Genomic DNA, 27,189 nt, shown 5'->3' on the forward strand with positions numbered 1-27,189 from the left:
TATTTCTGCACATGTCACGTCAGGGGGTGGAATCCGGGCAGGAGTAAGATCCTGGGGGACATGCCCTGCCGGTTTGGCTCAGTGGATAGCATGTTGGCCTGCGGACTGAAGGGTCCCAGGTTTGATTCCCAGGTCAAGGGCACATACCTGGGTTGTGGGCTCGATCCCTAATAGGGGGCATGCAGGAGGCAGCCAATCAATGACTCCCTCATCACTGATGTTTCTCTCTCTCTCTCTCCCTCCCTCCCTCCCTCCCCCTTCCTCTCTGAAATCAATAAAAATATATTTTTTTACAAAAGGGTCCTGGGGGACAGAATGTCTGGACTCACTTCAGAGCAGGACTGGAGTGTGGCTGCAAACACAGGCGGGGTCACCCGGCCGGGAACGGGGCGTCCAGTTCACAGCCTCCTGAACAGCAGAGCCCCACCTGCCTCACAGCGGGTGATGCAGACCACAGGTGTGCAGGGCATGTGTTGCTAGGAGCATAGATTTAAATCCTGGGGCTCAAACCATCACCCCACGTGGTCTCTCCCACAATAGTTTGAAGACAAACTATTTCTTAAGAAAAAAGGCTCCCAAAAGAAAGTCAATTCCTCGTGTGGGAGATGAAAATTCAAAGAAATAAGTCTAATAACACTATTGTTTCACAGAAGGTTGGGATGAAGTAAGACAAAAAGTTGGACTCAGCTGAGGCTTGGATTCTAATCTGAACTTATTTATGTGTTTTATAGAGAAAAGAGAAAAATAATGACCCCCCAAAACCATGTCAGCAAGGGCTCCAGCCTGAATTGCCGTCCCAGCTCCGTGGAGGGCACGGGCCCTGTGCTTACAGAACCACGAAGACCCTGGCGGGCTGCGTGCTTGTCTCAGTGGGTCCTGCCCGTGTGCTCTGGGGGAGACTGGCTACGGTGGCATCAGGAGTCAAAGGCCCCTCAAAGGGACCAAGCCGTCGTGAATGTCAAGGGTCTAACCCAGTGGTCGGCAAACCGCGGCTCGCGAGCCACATGCGGCTCTTTGGCCCCTTTAGTGTGGCTCTTCCACAAAATACCATGTGCGGGCGCACACGTACAGTGCGATCGAAACTTCGTGGCCCATGCGCAGAAGTCGGTTTTCGGCCTGGGCGAGTCTATTTTGAAGAAGTGGCGTTAGAAGAAGTGGGGGGTGTTGGTCGGTCGGGCGACTGGAGACGCGGTGCAGGCGGCCACGGGATACGCAGCGCGGGGGAGGCCCGCACGATTCATGCACGAGTTGAGTGAGCCTGTCAGTCAGCAGTCTCATGTGCAGTGGTTAGTGCTAGTCGCATCTGCAAATTGCTGGCAGGTGACAAAAGTACCTACTCGAAGCATAAAGTTACCTGTATTTTTCCAACCAGCTGCAAATCCTACAGGTATTTTTGTCATCAATTTAAGAATTGTAATTATTATTTTGTGTTGGTGGCTTTATTATTATAAAATGAGGACGTTTTTAGGCCAGGTTAGGAGTACCCTAATTAAGTTAATGACAGTGTACCTACCTATATAGTTTAAGTTTAAAAAATTTGGCTCTCAAAAGAAATTTCAATCTTTGTACTGTTGATATTTGGCTCTGTTGACTAATGAGTTTGCCAACCACTGGTCTAACCCATGGCGGGAAGGGACTGCCACTCCCAGAGAACTAGAATACGCTTAACCACAAAACTATGCTGACTGTGGCTAACCGTTTCCACTTCCGATCAAGTCCCTAAGCCTCTGCAAATATATCAGGTGTGTCATTACAAACTTCAGTCCCACTGTCCGTAACTGAGGACCCTTTCACCAGAGAGCTCCAGATGCAACTGATCATTCACCCACGTGAAATCTGTGCAAGGGCCAAGCCCTCCTCTGCTCACCATCCAGCCTCCATGAGCATACTGAGCACACAGTAGGGCTGCAACAAACACACCTCAGGTCTTCCCAAGGCATCAGGAGGTTACCAGGTTTTGCTACTTAAAAGTCAGCGAAGGACATTTCCAAACATGTACCTTAACACGAGCGCTTTTCATGAATGGAACGTGCACCTTCCCAACTGGTGCGAGTGCCTGGCCAGCACGTGGCCCAGGGCGCGCTGGGCAGGCAGGCGGCGAGAACCAGCCAGGACATCCTTGTGTCCAGACTGGGGCCAGCAATCTCCTCCCAAAGGCTCCCAGAAACCCCTGCTGGCTGAGCTTTGGGCCAGAAGTCTTACCGCCAGGAGTCTGCCTCCCGAAACAAACGGAGGAGCACATAAAAGACACCTCCAGGGTGACCATCGGCCTCATTTATGAGTGTGAGAAATGAAAGCACCTGGATTTCCCACAAGAGGGGACTTGTACCCCTGAATATGGTGAGCCCAGGGAGACAGCGGGGGCAGGTGTCCCTGAGGAACAAGGCCAGCCACGATGAGGCTGTGAGAAGCGACGTGTAGAAAGGCATGCCTGTGTATCGTACAGGAATACAGTTGTGTATCTAATTGTGTAAGCATACATGTGATCTTACTATACACCGGCAGAGTAATGCCAGAAATGAATCATTAAACTTACAAAGTTTAGTTTCCTGTATTTTTTACCCTGAATTACAGTTTTCTGAAATTAAATAATTGTTTTAAAATAAAAACTTTCAATCCAGAGACAGAGAAGCATCGATCAGACTGTCAAAACCCAGAGGGAAGGCAGGGGATGAAGGGGGAGAGATCAACCACCAAAAGACTTATGTGCAAGCATCTAAGCATAACCAACAGATACAGACACTGGGGCGGGGGGGGGGGGGAGGGGGGACGTGTAAGGGGTGGGGGGCAATGGGGGGATAAGGACACATATGTAATACCTTAATCAATAAAGACAAAAAGACACAAATAGATTAAAAGGACACAGGAGAAGGATATTCTAATCTAAAACTAATCAGAAGAAAGCTGCAGTGTCTGCTACTGTCAGACAAGGTAGATTTCAGAGCAAAGAGCCCTACCAGGAACAGACAGATCTCTCATAGCGATAAGGGGACTACGTCAGGAGGGCAGACTGATCCTGAATGCTTACGGCCCTGTTAAGTGGTTCAAATACTGAAGCAGAAACTGACAGGTCAGAGACAGTTGGAGATGGCGAACCCTCCAAGCAGCAGGCAGAATGGGCAGGCAGACGTGTGAAGGTGAGGCAGGTGTGAACATCATTCTCAAGCAATTGGATTTGGTTAACATTTCTAAAAACGTGCGACCCCAAACCGAAAAATACACATTCTTTAAAGTGCACGGTGACCTTCACCAAGAGAACCATATTCTGGACCGTTCGATGTCTTAATACATTTAAAAGTACTCCAGTCACACAAAGCATGTGCTCTGCTCAGAGTGCGATTGAATTGGAAATCAATAATAAAAATATCTCTTGAAAAATACCCAACTCTTTGGAAACGAAATAAAAAAACTTTTCAATAATCCGTAGTTTCAAGAAGAAATCGAAGGGGAAATTAGAAAGCATTTTGAAGTAAATAAAAATACAACCTATCATAAGGGTTTTGGGGGAAACATTTACAGCATCAAATGCGGCTATTAGAAAAGAAGAAAGGACTTGAATCAGTGCCCTCAGAGTCCATCTCAACAAACTAGGAAGGGAAGAGCAAATTAAAATCAAGGAAGTAGAAAAATTAATAAGGATCAGAGCAGAAACCGATAAAATCAAACATAGAAAAACAACAAAGAAAATATTAGAATCCAAGAGCTGGTTCTTTGAGAAGAGCAATAAAATTGATTAAACTGCCCGACTGGCATGGCTCAGTGGTTGAGTGTCGACCTAGGAACTAGCAGGTCATGGTTCGATTCCGTCGGTCGAGGCACATGCCAGGGTTGTGGGCTTGATCTCCAGTGGGGGGCGTGCAAGAGGCAGCCAATCAGTGATTCTCTCTCCCTCTCCCTTCCTCTCTGAGATCAATAAAAAGATATTTTATTTTTTTTTAATTTTATTATTATTTTTTTTAATGATTTTCTTTCATATTTTTATTGATTTTTTACAGAGAGGAAGGGAGAGAGATAGAGAGTTAGAAACATCGATGAGAGAGAACATCGATCAGCTGCCTCCTGCACATCTCCCACTGGGGATGTGCCCGCAACCCAGGTACATGCCCTTGACCGGAATCGAACCTGGGACCTTTCAGTCCGCAGGCCGACGCTCTATATCCACTGAGCCAAACCGGTTTCGGCTATAATAAAAAGATATTTTAAAAAACCATTTGATCAAACTGTAGCCAGACTTATCGGGGAGGCGGGTGAATGAGGAACCCCATGTCAGGAAGCGGAGGGCAGTAGCTGCCTCTGGTTCCGTGCCAGCCTCGAGGCTCACTCAGGAAGAAATATAGAACCCAAACAGGCCTACATCTACCAACAGATGTACGTTCCAGTTAAAAGCCTTCCTCCACACACAAACAGAAGCCCTGCAGGGCCCGATGGGTGCTCTCATAAACTCCGTGAAACACGTTGAGAAGTAAACACCAATTCTATACACATTATTCTAGAATCTAGATAAACATCAAAACAAAGGGGACACTTAAAACTCATGCCATCAGGCTAGAGTTCTCTGGGTTGTCAAAGCCAGAAAAGAGAATTAAAGAAAACGAAAGACTAACAGCTCCTATGAACATCGATGTAAAATTCTAAACAAAATTTCAGCAAATCAAATTCGACAGCTAAGTGCTAACCCAGCCTGACCAGCTGGGAGCCAGGCGGCCGAGCACTTGAAAAGCAACCACCGTCACTCCCCAAATCAACAACCTTCAAAGGAGAAACCATGTGCTGACCTCAAAGCCATGCTTTGACCCCGGCCCGGCCCCGGCCCCGGAGCTGCAAGGGACCCAGGAGACTTCACGCCGGAAGAAGGGGAGGGACAGACGTGAGCCGCCTTGGGTCCCAGCAGAGGTCTGGCTCAGAGAAGCATGTTTTCTCACTCGGGCACAGAAATTACACAAGCTCATGGCAAACAGCTCGCGGCTAACAGCTGTGGTGGAAGATCACCCCCCGCACCCCCTCGCACCTCCAGCAACCACCACCAGAGCTCACCCCCTCTCCTTCCAGACCTGCGTCTGCTCAACGGACGCTCACAGTCCCCTGACTCTCCACGTCCCACCGGGCTCCCACGCCGCACCGTGGCCCGCAGTGGGCGAGCTCAGGCGTCGGGCTCGGGTTCCCAGTGGCATGTTCGGAGTGTGGATGCCACGCTGCCTCATCGCTTGTGGGTCCAGCCGCTGAGAATGGACATCCGGGGGCTGTTTGGTTTTGCTCTTTTAACCAAAGCTGTAGGGAATGTCCTCTCTCCGCGTTTCCCTGCACATGTATGAATACTCCACCAGCCCCATCCCTGGGAGAGCAGGACTGCGGGCCAAGGCCACCGCCTATTTCAGGTCTCCATGGGCACGCCTGGCCCTGCTCCACCCATGTCCTGCCGCTGCCGCTTCCAGAACCGGTCCTGGGCACCCTCTGGGGAGGAGGAGGAAATAATGTACAAATGGGAACAGGAGGCCGAGGGGCTCTGGAGTTAGAAAGGAACTCGCCATCTTCCTCTCAATTAGGCCCACTTTGGAATGCACTTTAAGGAAATCACGGAGATGCGCGAAGTCCTAGCGGCAAGGATGCCAGCGCGTCCTCCCATTGCTAAGGCAGCTGTTTCCCACCCGAAACGGCGATGCTGGAGCCTGGTGGGCTCAGGCGTGTGGGCTCAGGTGCCAGCCTTTGACGTTGAGTGGGAGGAGGGACGGGTGCCAGGAGAGAGGAGGGCGGCAGGGTTGGCGCCCTGTCCTGGCCACAGGAGTCCCCGCATGGGACTCCAGTCCTCACACAAGCAGGGACACTGTGGGGCCATCTTCAGCTGCTGTGAAATCCTCATTTCAGAGGTCATGCTTTTTAATTCTAGAATTTGCATCGGGTTCTCTCTGACAGTTTCTGTTTCTCTGCGAAGATCCTCCATCTGCTCGTGCACCTCGTCCTTGAAGACCCTGGACATGCTCCCAGGCCGGGTTTTTCTGAGGTTCCCAGAGAGGGCCTGACCTCTTGGTCACAGCGGGCTTGGTAGAAGCAGCTGCGTCCACACGCCGGCTCCCGGGAAACTCCCTCTGCACTCGTGAGGCAGGCGGGTGGAAAGGCAAGTACAGTTACAGTGCCGCGATGAAAAGTTTTGAACTTGAGAGCCTTTTGGAAGAGTCTCAGAGACCACCTCCCCCAGGGTCCCGGGGAGGAAAAAAGAGAGACTGACTGTGCTCATGGGGGTCTCTTCACTGCCTGGGCTGGGGTCGCCATTCAGCTCTGGGGTCACCAGTCAGCTGCCACGCCCACAGGTGCCAAGTTCGTGGACTACACAGGCACAGCCCAGCCTGGCCAACACCCATCACACACTCGCCTGTCCAGGTCCCTGTCCCACAACCCCCAGCTGTCGCGCAGCCCGGGCTGCCATCGGGGCGAGACCACGATCTGCTGGCAGCCACCGCCCTGCACCCCCACAAAACTCCCCAGGCTTCAGGACAGTCCACGTGGGGCTCCCCTTTCATGGAGGACAGCCCCGCATGACCTGCTGTCTGACGCCCCTACAGCGGGCTCCTACCCCCCACCCAGTTTTGTAAGTGGTGGGCAGCTACCAGAAGCAAATCAGCTTAAAAAATAACTCTAGACACAGACCATACCCTTTACAAAATGGATCACAGACCTAAATGTAAGATCAAAACTATAAAGCTCCTAATTTAACAAAGGAAAACACCTCGGTGACATGAATATGGAGGTGACTCTTTATGTAACACTGTCAAAGGCACCAGCCGTGAGAGAAAGAATTGATAAGCTGGACCTCATTAAAATTAAAAACTTCTCCTCTGCAATAGACAGTGTCAAGAGAATGAGAAGACAAACCATAGACTAGGAGAAAATATTTGCCAAAGAAATACCTGATAAAAGTCTACTAACCAGGCTGGCCAGTGTGGCTCAGTGGTTGGGCACTGGCCCATGCACCAAGAGGTCACGGTTCGATTCCCAGTCAGGGCACATGCCCAGGTTGTGGGCTCGATCCCCAGTAGGGGGTGTGCAGGAGGCAGCCTATCAATGTTTCTCTCTCATCAATGTTTCTCTCTCTCCCTCTCCCTCTCCTTTCCTCTCTAAAAGTCAATAAAAACATATATTAAAGAAAAGACTATTAGCCAATATATATAAAAATTCTTAAAATTTAACCATAAGAAAACAAACAACCCTATCGAAATATGGGCCCAAACCTTCACAGACCCCTCACCAAAGAAGATACACAGGTGGCAGACAAGCAAATGGAAAGGTGCCCCACAGCCCACGTCACTGGGGAAATGCAATGGGATTCACTGCACACCTGTCGGAACGGCCAGAACCCAGAGCACTGACACCACCACGTGCTGGCGAGGACGCGGAGCAGTGGGAACGCAAAGCGATACACTCACTTTGGAAGACAGTTTGAAGGTTTCTTACAAAATTAAGCACACATACTCTCACCATACAATCCAGTAATCGTGCTCTGTGGGGTTTACCCGAAGGAGTTGAAAACGACGTCCACAGAAGAACCCGCACACGGATGTTACAGAGCTTTGTTCACAACTGGCCAGCAACTGGAAGCAACCAGGATGTCCTTCCGCTGGTAAAGGGCCAAATCAACAGCGGTCCATCCAGACAATGGACTGTCACTCAGAGCTCACAAGAAATGAGCCGTCCAGCCATGCGAAGGCGTGCGGGAATCTTAACGGCACATTACGAGTGAAACAAGCCAATCTGAAAGGCCAATGCCATGATGCCACCTCTGTGACGTTCTGGAGAGGCAAAACTGTGGAGACACGAGAAGATCAGTGGGTGCCAGAGGCTGGGGGGAGGGCTGGATTGGCAGAGCACAGGGCTTTTAGGGCAGAGAGAATGCCCTACACGATGCTACAATGATGGATGACACCTGTCGTGATACATCTGTCCAGGCCCACAGGATGTACAACACCGACAGCGAACCTCATGTAAACCACAGGCTCAGGTGGTGACGCGTCCATGCAGGCTCATCAGTGGGGGTGTTGGTGATGGGGGGCTATGCGGGTCTGGGGCAGGGTAGACGGGAAGTCTCTGTACCCTTCACTTAATTTTCCTCAGAACCGAAAACTGCTCCATAAAACAAGACCTTTTTAAACATTGTCTTTGAGAATGCCCACCCTGCCGTGCTTTTTCCTGGTGCTGACGGCACACGCAAAAGGTGCCCTGTGCATGGGCATGTGCATGTGCATGTGCATGTGCAAGTGTGCTGTGGAGCATGTGTGCACACTGCAGGCTGTGGCGACCTGTATGTGCGGGCATGTGCGTGTGTAAGTGTGCTGTGGAGCATGTGTACACATTGCAGGCTGTGGCGACCTGTGTGTGTGGGCATGTGCGCGTGTAAGCATGCTGCAGAGTGCATGTGCACACTGCAGGTTGTGGGGACCTGTGTGTGTGGGCATGTGTGTGTGCAAGCATGCTGCAGAGTGTGCACTGCAGGTTGTGGAGACCTGTGTGTGCGGGCATGTGTGTGTGGAATGCTGCAGAGTGTGTGTGCACACTGCAGGTGGTGGGAACCTGTGTGTGCAGGCATGTGCATGTGCAAGCATGATGCAGAGTGTGTGTGTGCACTGCAGGTGGTGGGGACCTGTGTGCGGGCATGTGCGCGTGCAAGCATGCTGCAGAGTGTATGTGTGCACTGCAGGTAATGGCGACCTGTGTGTGCGGGCACGTGCATGTGGAAGCATGCTGCAGAGTGTGTGTGTGTGCACTGCAGGTGGTGGGGACCTGTATGTGCGGGCATGTGCGTGTGCAAGCATGCTGCAGAGTGTGTGTGTGCACTGCAGGCCGTGGCGACTGCACGAGGCACACGCACCTCTCCGCACTGACCAGGACACTGTACGTGTCCTGCATGGAAACCCAGTGGTCACACTCCGCGTGAAACAGATACATCTCACTACAACCTGGTCAAGCAGGACGCCGTCCGGTGGGTTCACAGGGCCGGCTGCTGGGAGGGGCCTCCCCAGCCCTAGAAATGGAGCATCTGATGCTGACGATTAGAGGACTCCAGCGGGTGGGACGAAGCCTGCAGAGGCTCCGGAACAGAAAGCTCAGTGGGTAGGGAAGTGAGTAGCGAGCAGCACAGTTCTCATGATGAGTAAGTTGCATGTGCTGCCCTCGGCCTCGGCACCACAGAGCCCCACACACGACGAGGCAGCCACGACAAGGGAGCGGGCTTGGACCCGAGAGAAGCAAATAACCACGGATCCTTGCTGGTGCCACCAGGCAGCGCGGAGTCGTTCCTGGGGCTCTCCTGTGCACAGCTCCCCCGCAGTGGCAGTTCATGTATAGACTTTTCTATAACCAAGCGTTGTGTCTCAGACGTGGCTAATGGTGAGGGAGCGGTGACCGAGAACATGACCAGAGCTAACCCTGCGTGCTGGCTCGGCCGCAGGGGCTCAGGGACCCACGTTCCGGACGGCAGTCGGAGCTCAGGTGAGACGGCAGGACTCACAGCAGGCCTGACGCGCAGCGGGCCCAGCTCTCTGCACGTTGTTCTTAGGGCTGAGCGTGAGCCTTGACCGTGAGCCTGGACCCGGGTGCCCACAGGAGGCCCTGTTGGCGGAGACTCTGCTGGGAGTTGGCTGGCACAGTCAGCAGCAGTGAGCAGGGCATGGCAGCCACAGTGGTGCTTCTAGAACCAGCCGACCCTCCCTGCACCCTTGTCAGACCATGAACCCGTGTTCACTTAAAAACACCAGGTTGTAGGAGACAAGCCCAGGAGACTCAAGTTGGACGCGCCCTGGAGACACGGCTCATCTTCTCATGACACCGGGATGAGGGCTCCGGGGGCCACAATAGCCCTGCTTTGCAGGCACCATGTCCCTGTTCCCAGGGGCAGGGCACAGTCCAGGTTTGGAGGAGTGACCGGGACCCGTGGGTGCTCAGGCAGCATGCAGAGCCACTGGCCAGCGGCTGCTTGCCGACTCTAACTTGGACCCAGGCCCTGTGAGGACCAGGGGAGCACGTAGGCACTGCCCTTGTGTGGACAACGGTCAGACGCATATGTGAGGTAACGGAAATGCTCAGGAACTGATACGTTAGTGGAGAGACGGGCAACTAGTGAGATGATGGCAAAAACTCGTGTTGGAGCTCTGAGGGACATGCCAGTGCCGTCCTGGAGCCCAGGGTAAGCCGGTCACGAGGACGCGGGGAGACTGGGACCTGCCAGGGCCCCGGGGGCTGGTCCCCCTGAGTCCGGCCACGGGCCCCACTGCCGAGAGCCCCACCTCTATCCACGGCTGCGACCTCACCAGGAGGTGCTTCTAGGAAGAACGATGATATGTCACTAAAGAGCCGTCACCCACCTGGAAGGCCTGCAGCCAGGCCACCCTGGACCCTCCGCAGCGACAGTGCCGCTCAGCCGGCCTGCCCTGGCCTGGGCACCGCCTCCCCCCCCCATCAAAGGGGTGTCTACAGAGCTGTCTCCCCAAGTCCCCAGTCTCCAGGGTAGGACAGAGCAGCCACCGTGACCTTGACCCTGAACACTGTGCAGGCTGATAGAGCTGGACTTCCAGGGTGCGGGCTGTCACGCAGACACTGTTTCGTTGACACTGGAACCAATCCCTCTCCCCTCTCCTCCTCCCCGTAGGTCTCATCTCGCTTTCCGTTAGCACTTTGCTCCCTTCCCCAACCCGGACTCCTGAGCACAACCCGTGCCCGCTGTCCCGTCAATGCCGCCGGCCGAGGCGCAGCTATCTTTCCTCGCACACGCGAACATGCAATTATCAAAACAAAACCAGCCCACTCACGTCTCGGTGCCTGAGCCCGTCTGTACCCCCCTTGCTCGTCTTTGGAGGGGGCTCCCTCCCGCCCTCACAGGTACAGACCCGCCCTGTCCTCCTCGGGCTGTGGCAGGAGCGCCACCCCACGCTCAGGCTCTGTGCCCAGTGACACGGCCTCGTGGGACTGGCCCGGCAGGACCCGCTCACCGGAGATGATGGAGTCGTTCAGCACCTCTTCGTCCTGGTACAGGAGCAGGTCGTCCTGGAGCTCCGAGTGCACCAGCAAGTTCTCCTTGTTCTCCTCCGACACCTTGGCTGCCGCCCACTTGCCCTCTGAGGCGCCTTCCACGCTCCAGGCCTCCTCCCGCTCCTTGGCCCGCTCCATGCTGGATGCTCGCGACAGGCGGACGTCCACCCGCTTCTTCGGGGACCCTTTGCTGTCCCTCCCTTGAAAACTGAATCAGAAAGGCAGTTCAGGTCAGACGCTGTCTCTTCACCTGGGAAAGCTGCAAAGTGGACGGGCAGGGGTGCTTGTCTGGGCACCGTAATGACCCAGTACCAGAGCGATGTCTCGGCTTCTGTCCCGAACTCACAGGACCAGAAGCGAGAGGCGTGCACACACGGCACTGAGTCCGCGGCAGGGGCCGCTGAGAACATGAGCAGCAGTCACGCGTGTAACAAAACCTGCCTCACCGCCCACAGCAAGTGCTCAGGCCAAGGCTTCTGAGAAGCGAGAAGGGCACGGTGTCTGGCGTTCCCGCCAAGCCCTGGGGGGCCCATTGCCCACGTTGCCCGCAAACAACTTGATTCTCCTTCACATGCGACAAACCTCGGGAGATCAAGACCAGGGTGAGCCTCGGGAGCCACCTGGGACCCCTCACAGAGCGTGACCAAGACCAGCCACAAACCAGCCGCAGAGCTGGGTGCAAATGCAAATGCCGGCTCTTTGCCAAAAAAACTAGTGAGAACTTCAAGATGGTGACACAGAGCAGTGAGCCAGCCCGGAGACCTCCCAGGTGCGCCCCACAAGCGGCCAGCGGGGAATTTGGCACACAGGTCCCTCGGCCAAGGCAGGGCCTACCTGTCCTGACGGTGCTTGGTGGCCAGTGCCCGGTGCAGCTCCTCGATCACGCGGCTGGGGGGCAGCGGCCGGTGGATGGTGGTGGGATGCGGAGACCCTGTGGGCGTGGGAAGCTGTCCTCGGGGGGGAGGGTCAGTGTTCTTCCCGCTGGAGTCCTGGAGGAGCACAGCCTGGCCTGGGGAGTGAGAGGCCAAGGAGAAGCTGAGTTCACGGGCAGGGAGGCGACAGGAGCCAAGGAGCAGAGAGGACGCAGGTCCCTGCTGGGTGAGCCTGCCCATGCCGGCGTGGCTGGGGGTCCCCCTGGTGCCCGTGCCCCACTGTCCACTAGAGCCACACAGAGCAATGCCGCCGGCCGAGCTGTGCCTTCCCAGGGGACCTTTCACCACCTCTCTCTCAGGTGAGAAACTGAGGCCCAGAAGCCAACTCCAGGTCGGGCACCTTCAGGAGGTGGTGGGGACTGGGAAGGGAACCTGGCAGGTGACCCAGGTGTAGTTGAGGCCACAGGACCCCATACAAGGAGCTGACCGTCACCCGCTGGGCCGGGGCAGGAAAGCTTGCCTGAGGGGTAGGTCATGCATCTCCAGGGTCCAGGCCAGTCAAGGGGCAATTCATACAGAGGGAGGGTGGGGACTGTGGCTAACAGGAGAGCGGGTCCAGCTTAAGGGGGCTGCTGCGGCTCGGGGCTGCCACATACGAACTTCTCAAAAAAAGCCAGGAATTTGGACTACAGGTGAAAATTCTCCTCTGTGTTTATACATACTAATAGCTAATACTTCAATAGACTTTAATATGTTTTAAATGTTGGCAACCCATTTTTTAAAAAATATCAAACACCGTATAAGCCCAGCACAGCACATCCGAAGTGGGATCTGGGGCAGGTGAGGATGTCCTGTGCCGGGAGCCGGTCCATCCTTGCTGTTTCAAGGGACCTGGCATATATGGCATACGGTTCTTAATATGTTTGCTCACCTTCTTGGTGCTGTGTTTTAACCAAAGTCACCTCTCCGAGAAAGGTTGAATCCCCAGGTAGGGATTTTCCCCTGAAGTTAGGGAGGGAATAAAACCCCTCAACTAAGTGCCAGGCGGGTAATTAATCCCTTTAACTACGAACAATCATGCTTAAACTACATAATCTTTTCTCCCTGGAATGGAGATAAGAAACGCCCTAACCTTTGTAATAGAGATTGATAGGATTGAATCAACTGGTATAAATACAGTTGTAACAAGACAGAAACACTCAGAACTTAGAACAGAATCAAGAAGACAAAACCTACACGGAGCCTAGAGACAGAAGAACTTCGCTGGAGAGAGCATGCCGGAGGATCCTGGAGAGGGACTGGCCTCGGAGCCTAGAGACAGAGCCTAGCGGGAGAACATGGCAAGGGATCCTGGACTGAACCTGACTACAGAGATTGGCAGGAGAACCTGACTAGAACCTGGACACTGAACCTGACTGGAGAGCCTGGACAGAACCTGGCTGGAGAACCTAGCGAGGGAACATGGCTACAGAACCTCGCTGGAGATCCGAAGCAGAACCTCTCTGGAGATCCAGACCAGAACTTGGCTGGAGATCCTGGCTAGGCTGCTGATCAACTGAACACTGTCTCCGTATCATTCCATCTTCGCCGACTCCGTCCACACCTTTGGGGACCCCTGGACCTGCTGGGGTTGGACCCCGGCAGTCCTGGACAGGCTGCTGGGTCTCAGGCCAGAGAGAGCCCAGGGGACTGGCTTGTGTGCTGTCCCCTGTGCCAGGTAAGCCCAGATGAGGGTCTTTCTCTGCCCTGCTGCCACCTGGAGTTCACAGGATGAAGCCAAGTTTCCCCAAAGAAAAGGGAAAAGGACCGTGGAGAACATGAAGACGCTCTCCCAAATGTCCCTCAGCTGTGAGAGCGCCAGGACCCAGCTCTGTGGCCACCCTCCTGTCCCTTCCGCTCCTGTTCCAGTCCCCGTATCTGTGGGTGACCGGGTGACATATCTGATTTATGCCCCGGGTGCTCTTCTATACAAGGTGAACTGACAGGGTAAATGCTGAGAGCACCGCGCGCCCGCCTGAGGGCTGTGGTCAGGACAGGCTCCTGGAAGAGGGGACAGGGATGCACTGACCTGGTGAAGTGAGAGGAAAGAACATTCTAGCAGGGAAAGCAGGGGGTGGGGGTGGGGGGCGTGTGGAGGGTCTGAGCTTTGGCCCTAAACGGCTCGAGTCTCCATTAGCTGGGGGACCTGGACAAGCTGCTGGAGTGCCTGAGCCTCTGTTTCCTCCACTCAAGGCTGTGTGCCCTTGGGGTCCTTGGGTGCCTGGGCTGGTGCACCCACACACGGTAAGCGGTCGTATTACAGGTGGAGGTCAAGGCCTGGGAGCAGACCTCTGGCCTCTCTGCTGTCATCTGCCATCTCTGTCCTCAAGGCCGCCTGGCAGGACTCGCTCCTAAAGCGACCCCTCCTAGGAAGGGCCTGCCCTTCCCGAGATCAGCGCCGCCCCTGTTCCAGCAATTATGGCCCAAGAGACGCACCAGCTTGGAGAGGAAATGTGTCAGCTACCTGGACTTGCTCAGCCGGCGCAGCCAACGCTGCAGACGGGAGGCCTGGGGCCTCTGTCCGACCATGCTTCCCTCTGACCACCACCCTAACCTGCCTTCCAGGACAGAGCTCACAGGAGGGAGAGATAATCAGTGAAACAGAAGAACAGAGACAGTGAGAGAGATTGAGAGAGAGGGGAAGGGGAGGGGAGAGAGGAGGAGGGGAGCGGAAAGAGGAGGAAGGGAGCAGAAAGAGGAGGAGGGAAGGGAGAGAGAGGAAGAGAGAGAAACACAGGGCAGACACTTGGACACCCAGACAGACAGAAAGACCTCGTCTGGGGGCGAGCTTTGTCTCCTGCACTCAGAAGACCTCAGCCCACTGCAAGGGGACTGCACTGCCTGCTAGAGGGGTCCTGAGTGGTCTGCTTCTGACAACTAGAGGTCCTTGCTAAGTAAGAACAGCCCTCCTGCCCCAGCTCTGCTCCCTGGACCTGCTCAGAGCCCAAATGCATAAGCAACCCCCAGAGGGATCCCCATCAGGATGGATGGATGGAAGGAAGGGAGATGGACGGGTGGACGGACAATGCGTTAGGACCCACCTGTGGCATTTTTTGTGGCTTTGGAGCCTGCCTTGGGCAGTGGGATGGCCAGCAGCGGGGGACTGGGGAGCTGGCCCACGGATCTCTCCAGGGTTCTGGGAGGACTGTCCAGGGAGTCGGACCCAGCTAAGGCTTGAGAGGACTCATCCGTGGTAGGTGGAAGGCTGCTGGTGGGGTCTGCTTCTTCACCTCTGGATGCTGAGGGCGTCTTGGCTGATTCAAAGACAAAACAGAGAGTTCACAAACCATGGTCCCTCCGACTGGTGACGGTGAGCGAGGGCAGCAAGGGGTGGGTGGGACTGCGACAGGGAGCAGAAGCCACAGGGGCCACTTCACGTACACACTTGACCTCCTGTGAGTTCAACTATCAATAGAGCTGTCAGAAGCAGAGAGGAGGAAATCATTTCGAGTGTGAGTGGCTCAGTTCCCTTTTCACTCACTGGGTGGTGCCAAAGCTCCTACCTGGCCTGGGGGAAGGAGGGCGGGGAGGTCACAGTCACAGGTTTTGGGATCAGACACGCCTGAGCTGCAGCTGACCCTGCACTTCCTCTGTGACTTTAGATCAGTTACTAAGCCTCGCTGTGCCTCATTTACCCGCGCATGACATCAAACTAATAACGGGGTTCCCTCAAAAGACAGCTGTGATGTTTAAACAAGAGATGACAGGCCCTAGCTGGTTTTGCTCAATGGATAGAGTGTTGGCTTGCAGACTGAAGGGTCTCGGGTTCGATTCCGGTCGCATGCCCAAGGTTGCGGGCTCGATCCCCAGTAGGGGGCGTGCAGGAGGCAGCCGATCAGTGACTCTCTCTCATCATTCATGTTTCTGTTGCTCTTTCCCGCTCCCTTTCTCTCTGAAATCAATAAAAATATAGTTAAAATAAATAAGAAAATAAATAATAACAATAAAAGAGGTGACGTGTGCCTTCACGTTGCAGATGCTCAAATTTAGCAGCTACTGACTTCTCAGGTCTGGCTTTCAGCAGGCCTGCCCCCTGGCACACCAGCCAGGTGAGTGATGGGGAAGGTCAGCCTGCCCAGACCCCGCCCATCCTCTTCTTCCACCTGCATATCCAGGCTCCCCCAGGAGGGACCCCCCCAACTCCCTTGAGTACCATGCTCCCTGCTTTCTCCCAACCCATCAACCCTCCCCCTTCCACCCTCTCCATACAGCTCAATTTCCACCATCCACCACAGCAAGGCTCTCACCCACACCCCCAGGTCCTCTGCCTGACTTCCTTTCCATTTAAATCTGGAAGAGCCCCATCTCTGGATGGAGCCTCCGTGATCCCACCCCTGTGGAGGTGCCACAGAAGGCCCAGCCCCAGCTGCCCCAGGACCTCCCCCCAACCCCGCACGCAGCTCAGCCTCCACCCTCAGTCACTGCTTCACACCTCTCCTGGCTTTTTCCTGCTCCAGTTTCCCACCTCCCTCCTGCCATGCAGCCTCACCTCCAGGTTTACAGGGGAAACTGAGGCCATCAGACAGGAGCAATCCTGTCTCAAACATAAATCTACTGTCCCTGCACCCCTTCCTCCCTCCCTTCCTCCCTCCCTGATGTGAGAGTCAACCTCCTGTACCCCCCTCGGACCCCAGGTGCCCAGGCCTGTGCAAGGCCCTGGCTGTTTCGTTTTTACAACCACCTGAGGATACTAACATCCGGGAACAACCTTTCAGAATGAACCCTATAATCAGAGTGGGCCCACCCATCCACCCATCCATGGGACCTCCTCAGGCAGGCAGGCAGGCGCGGGTGGGGTGCTGTCCGCGGTGCTGAAAGCACGTGCTGCGGACGGGGTGGGATCCCTGCCCTTAGGGAACGTCCACAGACACTGGGAGCATGCGTGTTATGTCCCATGGATCCCATTACTTAACACCATTTCTATTATTTTAATGTCCGTGTTGGAAGTGGCAAATTCTCAGGCCAGGCCCTTTCTCTTGTGAAGCTTGTGGAAATGGAGACGTTGCCAGAAGGGCCGGCCCTCCCACTGGCCTCGGAGCACAACCTGAGAAGGGCCCCCCCTCCTCCCCGACTGCAGAAGGCAGCCTGGGCTCTGCCTCAGAGGGCAGGTTTCTAACGGCTCCACAGAGGTGTCCCACCCCACGAGCAGAGGTGGAATGCCACCCTCCTTCTGCTCAGAAGGCCCTGGGGCTCCACACACCAGCAACGCTCAAAGTCCTCCTCCAATGCCTCTCCACAAACCTAGTCTACACTCACTGCACAGAGACCCCGTGATCCCCGACCTGTCTGAGGGGCTTGCCTCTCCTCCTCTCTCAGCCTGCATCTTCCTCTGCATCGCCTGTGAGAGTGTGTGTAGCTACCATGATAGTTGGGAATCTTGTCGAAACTGAAATGTTAACACCCCTTCAAATCTCAAGTATGGGGGGAAAATACCTTAGAAGATAGAGCTCTGGGTATTCTGATTTGGGGAAGCCTCCCTCAGGGCTGTCTCTGTCCTGCCCTGGCCAGCAGAGGGAGCTGCACACCCACCGAACACTCAGCAAACCCCAGTGCAGGGCTCAGATCTAGCCATGAAGCCACAGATGCAACCCTTCTCCCATCACCCTGGGAGGATGACCCAGACTCAATAGCATGTCCCTCCCACAAAAAGATTCTTAGGAACAAATTTGTGCTCAACAAACCAAGTCTGCTCTGAAATCCATGCCCGAACCATCTGGACAGCAAGAGCGCCTGGGGCTAACAGGCCTTGATGGGAGCCGGCACATTCCTCAGAGCCCAACAAGCAGGAAGACCCTGCCACAGAGGAGCGCCGGGTGCCGGCAGCAGGCCGGGCAGCTGCCTAGCAGAGCAGCAGGCTCAGTGGCCGAGGGCAACGCTGAGTTAGGCCACGGGAATCCCACCAACCTCCACCCTGACTGAAGGCTGGTGCCTGGGGGATGGCAGGACCCCGGTGCCCAAAGGGCCTCTGCAGGAGGGGCCAGGGTGTCCCACCAGCCATGACTCTTCAGACCCCAAACTCATTGTTTCCCCACGTCAGGGTGAAACTGGAGAGGCACAACCAGCCCCTCTTGGCAGGTGCCTACAAAGGCTGAAGGGACGCTGTGGGTGGGGCCATGGGGAGAAGCACAGGGAGAGCCTCATTGGGCAGGAGGAGGCAGCCGAGGACAGATGCTCGCCCAGCTGTGAAGCAGAAGACCTCGCCATCCACAAAAACCCTGGTGAGCCTGTCCTCGTGGCCTGGACTTCCAACATCCCACAACCGCAGGGACACAGTTGAAGCTCCAGCCCTCACACGGTGCCTGCCATGTTTACAGCTGAAGCTGTACCGAGGAACAGGCTTCCTGCTCCACAGTGCAGTCTCCTGGGAGACATCTCTACAAACACTGCTAAGAGGTCAGAGAGCAGGGGCTGGTCACCTCAAAGCACCCACAGGTGTCTTTGCTGGGTTCATGCTTGCCTTCCCCTCCATCATCCCCTTTGTCTCTCCTTTCTCAGCTGCCAATGACCCAGTCTATTCAATTAAACCAGTGATCATCACCACTACAACCATCACCGCAGTCACCACCACCACCACCATCACCATCACTGCCATCACCATCACCATCACCATCACCGCCATCACCACCATCTCACCACCATCACCACCACAATCACCATCACTGCCATCACCCCCACCACTACCACCAGCACCATCATCACCATCACCACCACCACCACCACCACCACCATCACCATCACTGCCATCACCATCACCATCACCATCACCGCCATCACCATCACCATCACCATCATCACCACCATCTCACCACCATCACCACCATAATCACCATCACTGCCATCACCCCCACCACTACCACCACCACCATCATCACCATCACCACCACCACCACCACCATCACCATCACTGCCATCACCATCACCATCACCATCACTGCCATCACCATCACCATCACCATCACCATCACTGCCATCACCGTCACCACCATCTCACCACCATCACCACCACCACTACCACCAGCACCATCACTGCCATCACCATCACTGCCATCACCATCACCATCACCGCCATCACCACCATCTCACCGCCATCACCACCACAATCACCATCACTGCCATCACTATCACCATCACCGCCATCACCACCATCTCACCGCCATCACCACCACAATCACCATCACTGCCATCACCACCACCACTACCACCAGCACCATCACCACCATCACCGCCACCATCACCGCCGCTGTCACTACCACCACCACCATCTCCAGCAATCAGCACAGTTCCTGCCACCATGTGTGTATAACACCAGAGTCCTTCCACCTGACACAGGCCCCAACATTAGTCCCTGTAACAGAGGGAACCAATGAAGCTTGGAGCAGTGCAACAAGCACACCTGGCGGAGAAGTGGCGAGAAGCACCTCCCCATTGGAGGAGCTGGCATGCTGGGCTTCACCAGCAGCCACCCTGCCAGGGCACCACGCGGCGGGCACTGAAGTCCCGTCTCTGACAGAGGCAGGCTCTGTGGAGGCTACAACCTGTGGAGGATGCTGTGGGCCCCTCCACCTCCGTTCTGCCCTATGGTCGTGGGCTCAATGACGTCGCTCCCACTGGACACTGGCTCCTTGGGGAAAATTTCCTAAAGTTCCCAGTGAAGAAGCAAAGGTGTCCAGAGGAAGGTGCATGGGGGCCACCTGCGAGCATGTGAGCACTTCCATTTACCGGCTATGCCGGACTTGGGAGAACACAGTCTGAAAATGCTCCGGCAAACATTTAAACCCAACCGCATGGCAGAGTGTGGCGGAGCTCGAGCCGGGCCGCGGTTGTGCCTCGAGGATAGCTCCTGATGGAGCCCAGGCCCAGGCCGGGGACCCCAGTTGCCACCCAGGCCAATGGCCATCCTGGGAGCAGCTCCACCCCACACGGTCTCCAGCTGGTACCTGCATCCTCTGAGAGGGAGTCTGAGGACAGCGGCTCCTCCAGGGAAGCCTGGTCCGTCCCGGTGGCCGAGGGGGTTCCTGGCTGGGCATCTTCTGGAAACTGCTGCTTGGGAGTGGACGGCTCACTCTGTGTGGCTCGGTGGCCCATTCTGCTTTCAGCATCTGCAAGGAGATGCACTGTTAGCCTAGCCCAGGGGTGAGCAAACTTTTTGACTTGAGGGCCACAATGGGTTCTTAAACTGGACCGGAGGGCCGGAACAAAAGCATGGATGGAGTGTTTGTGTGAACTAATATAAATTCAAAGTAAACATCATTACATAAAAGGGTACGGTCTTTTTTTTCAATAGTTTTATTCATTTCAAACGGGCCGGATCCGGCCCGCGGGCCGTAGTTTGCCCACGGCTGGCCTAGCCTGTCCTCCCTCCCTGCATGCTCTATATGTTTTCTGGTTAATCCTCACCTGAGGATATTTTTTCCATTGCTTTTTATCAGAGAGTAGAAGGGAGGGAGGGAGATAGAAACATTGATGTGAGGGAGACACATCAACTGGTGGCCCCCTGCGCATGCCTGAATGGGGGCAGGGTGGGAACCCATAATCGAGGTATGTATCCTTGACCTGGAATCAAACCAGCGACCATTTAGTGTCGATGCTCTAACCACTTAGCAACTCTGGCCAGAGCTCTGCAGCGTTATCCCTGCCAAAGCCTTGCTGGGCATGTGCCTGCCTGGGCCCAGAGTCCCTGCGCACACCCTGTCTTCCTAAGGCAGCACCGAGCATCGCGACACCCCTCAGCCTCTGCAACCTGCCGTGCCCTCTCACTCCGACACCGGTGGAGACTGGACAATGACCCCCACCCATATCTGCACCTTTGGATGCCTCCCCCCTGACCCTGGACTCTGCCCTGTGGCTTGCTTTGGTCCGTGGGACACCAGCAGGTTTGACACAACAGCGGCCTCAAGAGCCATGCGCACTCCTGCCTGCTGCTCCTTGTACTGGGCCCACCTCGAGGACACACCTGGCTAGCGCTGGGAGACCTGCGGCTGGGGGGGTGGGCCTGAGCTGCCTCCATCCTGCCAGCCAAGGTCAACCCAGACAGGTGACAACAAATGCCCCAAGGTCTGGGGTTGTTTGTTAGGTGACATTGTGGCTACAGGAACAGATTCACCCCCGCACCCCTGCCCCATGGGTCTCCACTACACAATGTTTCTCAGTACCCACTGTGTGTCCGGCACCAGGCGGCCCCAGGAGGGCAGAGAGCAATAAGCCGTGACCCTTACCCCTTTAACTCACACTCTGAGGCTCAAGAGCCCAGGAATGGGGGGGCTGCCAAGAACCAGGAGCATCACAGAGCAGGGGTCCCAGAAGGATGACACCAGGCACCTAGCAGGGATGAGAGGAGGTCCTGGGCACCCTTGCTTGGGGCTCAGCTGTGGAGCCTTTGAGGATCTGACCCCTGGCCCTTCAGGGTCACATCTTACTGATGAGGGGCCCGGCGCTCAGGAGCATAGTAACTGGTCCTGGTCCCACAGCCACAGGTAGCAGTCCAGGCTGGGAGACTCGGCAGCTGAAAACATGCCCCTTCTGAGACACACACCACAGTCCCCGTAGGACCCCCTCGTCCCCATAGCCGTGCCATCAGGCCATCGCAGTGCAGAGCGGCAGCGTGACCTGCACAGGTTCGCGCCGCCCGGAGGCAGCAGGGTGAGGGCAGGGACGTCGGCCTGGACTGGGACTCGAGAGCATCCTGCAGGCTGCCAGCAATTGCCATTATCACTGTTGATGAGGGTTTTTAAAAAAATCCTCATTCGAGGATATGTTTTTGTTAATTTTAGGGGTGTGGGGGAAACATCGATGTGAGAGAGACACATCAACCGGTTGCCTCCTGTACAAGCCCTGACCGGGGAGCAAACCCGAAATCTAGGTTTGTCCCTGGTGGGGAATGGAACCCACGACCTCTCGTTGCACAGGATGATACTCCAACCGAGCCACACCACGGGTGATGATGAGAGTGTTCGATGGGGAGGAGGTGGTGAGGGTCTGGTCACTAGGCCAAGGTCCACGTGCCCAGGTGATAACAATAGACTCCCTTACAGGGCCCGCCCCGTGCCCAGGGCACTGGCCAGACCCATGCATGCAGCGCACGAGGGATCTGAGCTGCGACACGGCTCATCACATCCCCTCCGCGGCACACCTGTCTCCTGGGGGAGGGGGGAGTCTGCAGATTTGGACTAGAAAGCTCACACTGCACAGCCATGTCGCCTGACCGGGGTCCAGGCCAGGGGCCGGCAAGCTTTTCCTAGAAAGGGACAATCGTTTAGACTGTGGGCCATATGCCATATGGTCCATGCTGCATTTTCTTCCTTGATTTTTACAAAAATCCTTTAAGTTTAAAAACCATTCTCCACTCAGGGCCTTATAAAAACAGGCTATGGTTTGTGACCACAACTAGAGCTTGCCACTGACCTCTGACCCAGACAAGCGCCAACAGGTCTCTTGCCTAGTGGACAAAATTTGATGTCACAGGCTCAAAACTCGTTCCTCGCCCCTCTCAGGACTGGCTTGTCATGCCTGACACACAGTTGTGACCGCCTCACCGCTGGCTTGCTCGCTCGGTTGGGCCTTGTGAGGAAGAGAATGACAGCAGCACCAAGCGAGGGAGTGCGGCTGAGACGCGCACGGCATCGCCAGCCCCGGCTCCCCAGGCCTCGTGCTTCCTGTGGGGCTGCCACCACCGCTTCCAGACACGGACACCAGTTTTAGAAGGCGCGGCCATTTGCTGCCACCACTGTTGTGCTGTTGTCACAATGACCCCTCTCCCTCCTCATCAACATCAGTGATAAGCCGGTCAGAACACTGGCCCGGGGGGCGCCACGGTCTCGGCCTCCGTAGGCCTCAGCGGAGCTGCCACCAGCATGCAGGCCCGGCTGCCCCCGCTTCCAGCAGGCTCTGAGCTGCAGCTCAGCATCTTGTTCAATGAACAGTTTCAGTTCCCAAAATAGCCCTGGTGGCAGGGCGGTTGCTAGGAAACACTGGCTGGGGTAGGGGAGCTGTGGGCGGCCCTCTCCGGCCCCATTTCCATCGCCGCCCTTTCCCTTCTGAGGGCCACAGAGGGGAGCACGAGGCCAAGCCTGTGTCATCCAGAGGAGCCAGACAGAGGGAACATGCCTGCACACACATGCACATAAGCACACCCACACAAGTGCACATGTGCACACATGTGTGCAGGCAAGCACCCACTCCGAGAGCACACACATGCTCACATTGGCCCTGGTGTTCCAGACAGACCCGCTGCCCTGCCCATGTCCCGAGGAAAGGGCCGCGCGTCTCGGGTCGTGAGCGCAGCGGGGGTGGCAGCTCCTCTCACAGCCCACCATGGAGTACGAAGCTGCTTAAGTTATTTAAGAAAATGCCACGTGGACGTGAACAGGAAGATGGAGGACAGTGACCCGGGAACACGCAGTGTCTGGCGTGGAGACACGTATGGGCTCCTGTCCTCACACCCAGCATTTGGGTGGGGCCCGGTGGAGGGGCTGGGAGGCTGGTCGGCCCTCATGGCAATATGTGGCAGAGAAGAACAGCCACAGCAGTGAAGAGAGAGAAAAAAGTCACCTCCTCCCTCCCCACACAGACCCAGTCCCATCTCATCTGTTCCACAGGCGCACAGGTGGCCCCGCCTGGGCTCAGAGGGTCACCTGACGTCCAGGAGCCAGAGCACAGGGACCAGAGGGGTCACACACAGGGTGAGCAATATCATAAAACCACCCCACCCCCGTGAGTGTGGAAGGCGGACTGTGTCCTGGACACGTCTCCAGGGTCGGCTCCCACTGTTGCGCTGGTGACTGCTGTGTGGGCAAACTCCAGATTGACTTATGCCTGTGTGTGCACCAGGTGTGGGGGCAGGTGTGCGTGGGGGCATGTGGGGGGTGCGTGGGTGGTATCATGTGCATGTGGGGGACACGTGTGTCTGTGTAAGTGCACCCCATGTATGTGCCACATGTGTGCATGTACTGTATGTCCATGTGCACCGTGTGTGTACCATATGCGTGCATGCACCACATGTTGATGATCACGGTGCGCACTGAATGCATGTGACACGTGTGCATGCACCACATGCATGTCATACATGCATGTACTGTACGCCCACGCACGCCACATGTGTGCACCATGCGTGTGCGCGCATCATGTGTGTAACACGTGCATGTGCGTACCATATGTGTGCATGCACATGTTCACTGTGCGTGCACTGCATGTGGTAACACACCATGTGTGTGCATGCATGTGTGTGCGCACACAGTATGCGTGCATGTGCACATGTGCAGGGCACAGGGTCCTCCCTTCCAGGCCTTCGAAGCTTAAGTATGAGTTCTCGAGCTGCTAAGGGCTCCAGGCAGCTCTGAGAGGGTCTGTGGCCTGAGCCTGTGGGGACTTCTCTGGGCCCCTCCATCACTGTCACCCACTCAGCCACTCAGGCACCAGCCCTGTGCGGAGTCCTGGTGGCAGCGCAGGGCCACAGGGGGTGCTCCTGGCTGCAGGAATGTTCTCCTGGTTAGGAGCAGGTGCTCGCCAATGAGCGACCCCTTAACCCAAACCCAGGAAACTATAGCTGCTTCCTGGGGGGGCAGGTACTCACACCACAGCTGCACCCGAGGAAGAGGAGGGGGTGCTGCCTTCCCACTTGGGGTTCCCACTCAGGGAGCTTTGGTGCTCACCGCCCACCATTCTGGGCTCAGGGAGATGCCACAGAATCCTACAACCCAGCAGGAGCCGTCACCCCAACATCAGCAAGAATTAGGGGTGCACAGGGCCTGGCCGAGCTTGACTCCACCCCCAGTGAGAAAAGGCATTTTCTGAGCAGGTGACAACAGAAAGAACAGGGCGAGGTGCCAACCCCAGGCACCTGCTGCATACCTGTCCCCAGGCCCTGTCACCACCTGCGGCCAGGAGAGGCTGAGAGAGCCTCCACTCCCTCCCTGACCACGCCCCTTCCAGAGGGAGCGCCTGGGACAGTCTCGCTGTAGGTCACCCCCGCCCACGGCTGCCCTGCACCCACTGAGGCTTGGAGGTGCCTGTCCCCCAGCCCCGCCGCTGCCTGGGGACTCGAATTGTCTTGACTCTGACCGTGAGAGAGAGAAGGGGCAGAGGAGATACAATTATCTACTGGACTCAGACCGCCTTCCCTTTCCCGTTTCTGACCTCACTGCACCCACCCACCTTCTCCAGTTTCCTTCACGGGGCGCCTGCTTCTTCCCACCACGGGCCCTGCTCCTCTGGGTAAAGACACCTCTGCCCCCCCCTCCTCCCCCTCCCCCTCCCCTTCCCCCTGGGTCTCAGGTCCTCAATCTCGGCCGACAGTGCCAGGCGGCTTACGATGCATGGCAGCCGCCCCACAGCACTTCAGTTCCGAGCTGCCCGGTCACCCTCGTGCGCAGCGCATGGAGAACCAGCCGGCCGGGGCCCTCACACTCTCCTAGGCCACGTGCCTGCCCTCACCACACTCACCTCAGTGGTGGCTTGGACATGGCAGGCATTTTACAAAGCGGCTCTCACAGCCCTTCCTGGTTCCCGACACCTGGGCCGAGTTACCAACACGGGCTGTTTCTCCCCAGGCTCTGAGCTCTGGGAGGATGGTGCGGGCTCACCTGTGCCCTCGGCAGCGGGCATGCCGCTGCACATAGCAGGTGCCCCTCTCTGAAATGCTGTAAAAATGCAGTTTCAACTCCCGAGGCAAGAGATGGTGTCACAGGCCCCTCTAGTTCCTGCTCCATAATCACTCCCGAGAGAGGAAGACTGGGCTGTGCTTGCCTGCACCTGGGCCCGAGTCCAGCCCACACCTGCTCCATGCCTGAGCAAAGAGGGGACTCCTCGCCTTCACATGGTTGAAAAAATAACAAGAAATATAGTAGCCCTGGCCGGTTGCTCAGTGGTTACAGCACTGGCCCATGAACCAAAGGGTCGTGGGTTTGATTCCCAGTCAAGGGCACATACCTGGGTTGCAGGTTCGATCCCTGACCCTGGTCCGGGGCAGGGGGCACATGTGGGAGGCAGCCAATCGATGTGGCTCTCTCACACCAATGTTTCTCTCTCACTCAGGTGAGGATTAAAAATAAAAATAAAGAAATAGAGTAGTACATGAGCTATAGAAAATTCAAATTTCAAAGTCCACAAATAAGGGAGTCCTGGCAGTTAGGCCTTCGCTGAGACACATCACTGGCTTCTGCCTTTCAGTGCCGTCAGCAGTTGCCCTCTGGCCCACGGCCCCAGAGCCTGAACTCTGCTACTGGATCCTCCGTGGGAAAGGTTGCCGGCCCAATGGAGCTGGAGGGGACACAACACATCCACGAGGCCAGGAGCGCCTCCTCCGCGCAACACCACGCGGCAGTCACCCCGACACTTTGGCTGCCGCCACAGTCAGCCCCATCGAGTCTGTTTTTAGCCGTCAAGCAAAATGGTCACCAGACTCGGTGTTTAGGAGTGGCAAGCTGCCCTCTAGACGTTCTTTCCTCCTCATCCCCTCCCTTTTCCTTCCAGGAGGCAACAACACACATGTGTATCTAGTCTTCATTCGCCAGCAGCCACATTGTATAACTGATAAATAGGCCTTAATTCTGTTTTACCTAGAGGCCCGGTGCATGAAAATTCATGCACTGGAGGGGGGTGGTCCCTCAGCCGGCCTGCCCCCTCTCACAGTCCGGGAGTCTCAGGGGCGGGAGGCGACCCAGCGATCAGGGGAAGGCAATGGCCCCATCACACCTCTGCTGCTGCCATGGCCAGAAGCACAAGCCTCAGGCGGCCCTGGTTACCTGAGCCTCGGGCAGCTCTGGGCACTGGGGGGCTGAGGGGACTGGGGGACTCCAGAGACAGATGTGTGCAAGGCTGGGCCCGCGGGGCTGAGGGGACTGGGTGCCACCATCTTGTGTCTGTGGGCGCTGCCATCTTTGAGGGTATGGCAGTCAATTAGCATATTCCCTCCTTATTGGCTGTGGGTGCCAACATCTTTGAGGGTGTGGCAGTCAATTAGCATATTCCCTCCTTATTGGCTGTGGGTGCCAACATCTTTGAGGGTGTGGCAGTCAATTAGCATATTCCCTCCTTATTGGCTATGGATGCCAACATCTTTGAGGGCGGGACAGTCAATTAGCATATTCCCTCCTTATTGGCTGTGGGTGCCAACATCTTTGAGGGTATGGCAGTCAATTAGCATATTCCCTCCTTATTGGCTGTGGGTGCCAACATCTTTGAGGGCGGGACAGTCAATTAGCATATTCCCTCCTTATTGGCTGTGGGTGCCAACATCTTTGAGGGTGTGGCAGTCAATTAGCATATTCCC

At 55.9% G+C, this 27,189-nt stretch overlaps 1 protein-coding gene across 3 annotated transcripts in view; it reads right to left on the bottom strand.

Annotated features, from left to right (window-relative positions):
* Positions 1-27,189, bottom strand: part of PHACTR3 (phosphatase and actin regulator 3) — a 160,434-nt gene that overhangs the window by 32,250 nt on the left and 100,995 nt on the right. For all 3 annotated transcript variants that reach the window (XM_059705165.1, XM_059705162.1, XM_059705163.1), the window contains 4 exons: positions 19,862-20,023; positions 14,966-15,178; positions 11,848-12,022; positions 10,974-11,221 (listed from right to left, as the gene is read on the bottom strand). In XM_059705165.1, coding sequence (XP_059561148.1) covers positions 10,974-11,221; positions 11,848-12,022; positions 14,966-15,178; positions 19,862-20,023 — 798 coding nt within the window. The remainder of the gene's footprint in view (positions 1-10,973; positions 11,222-11,847; positions 12,023-14,965; positions 15,179-19,861; positions 20,024-27,189) is intronic.

The sequence above is a fragment of the Myotis daubentonii genome, chromosome 8, assembly GCF_963259705.1.
Source record: "Myotis daubentonii chromosome 8, mMyoDau2.1, whole genome shotgun sequence".
In the NCBI taxonomy this organism is placed as follows: Eukaryota; Metazoa; Chordata; class Mammalia; order Chiroptera; family Vespertilionidae; genus Myotis; species Myotis daubentonii.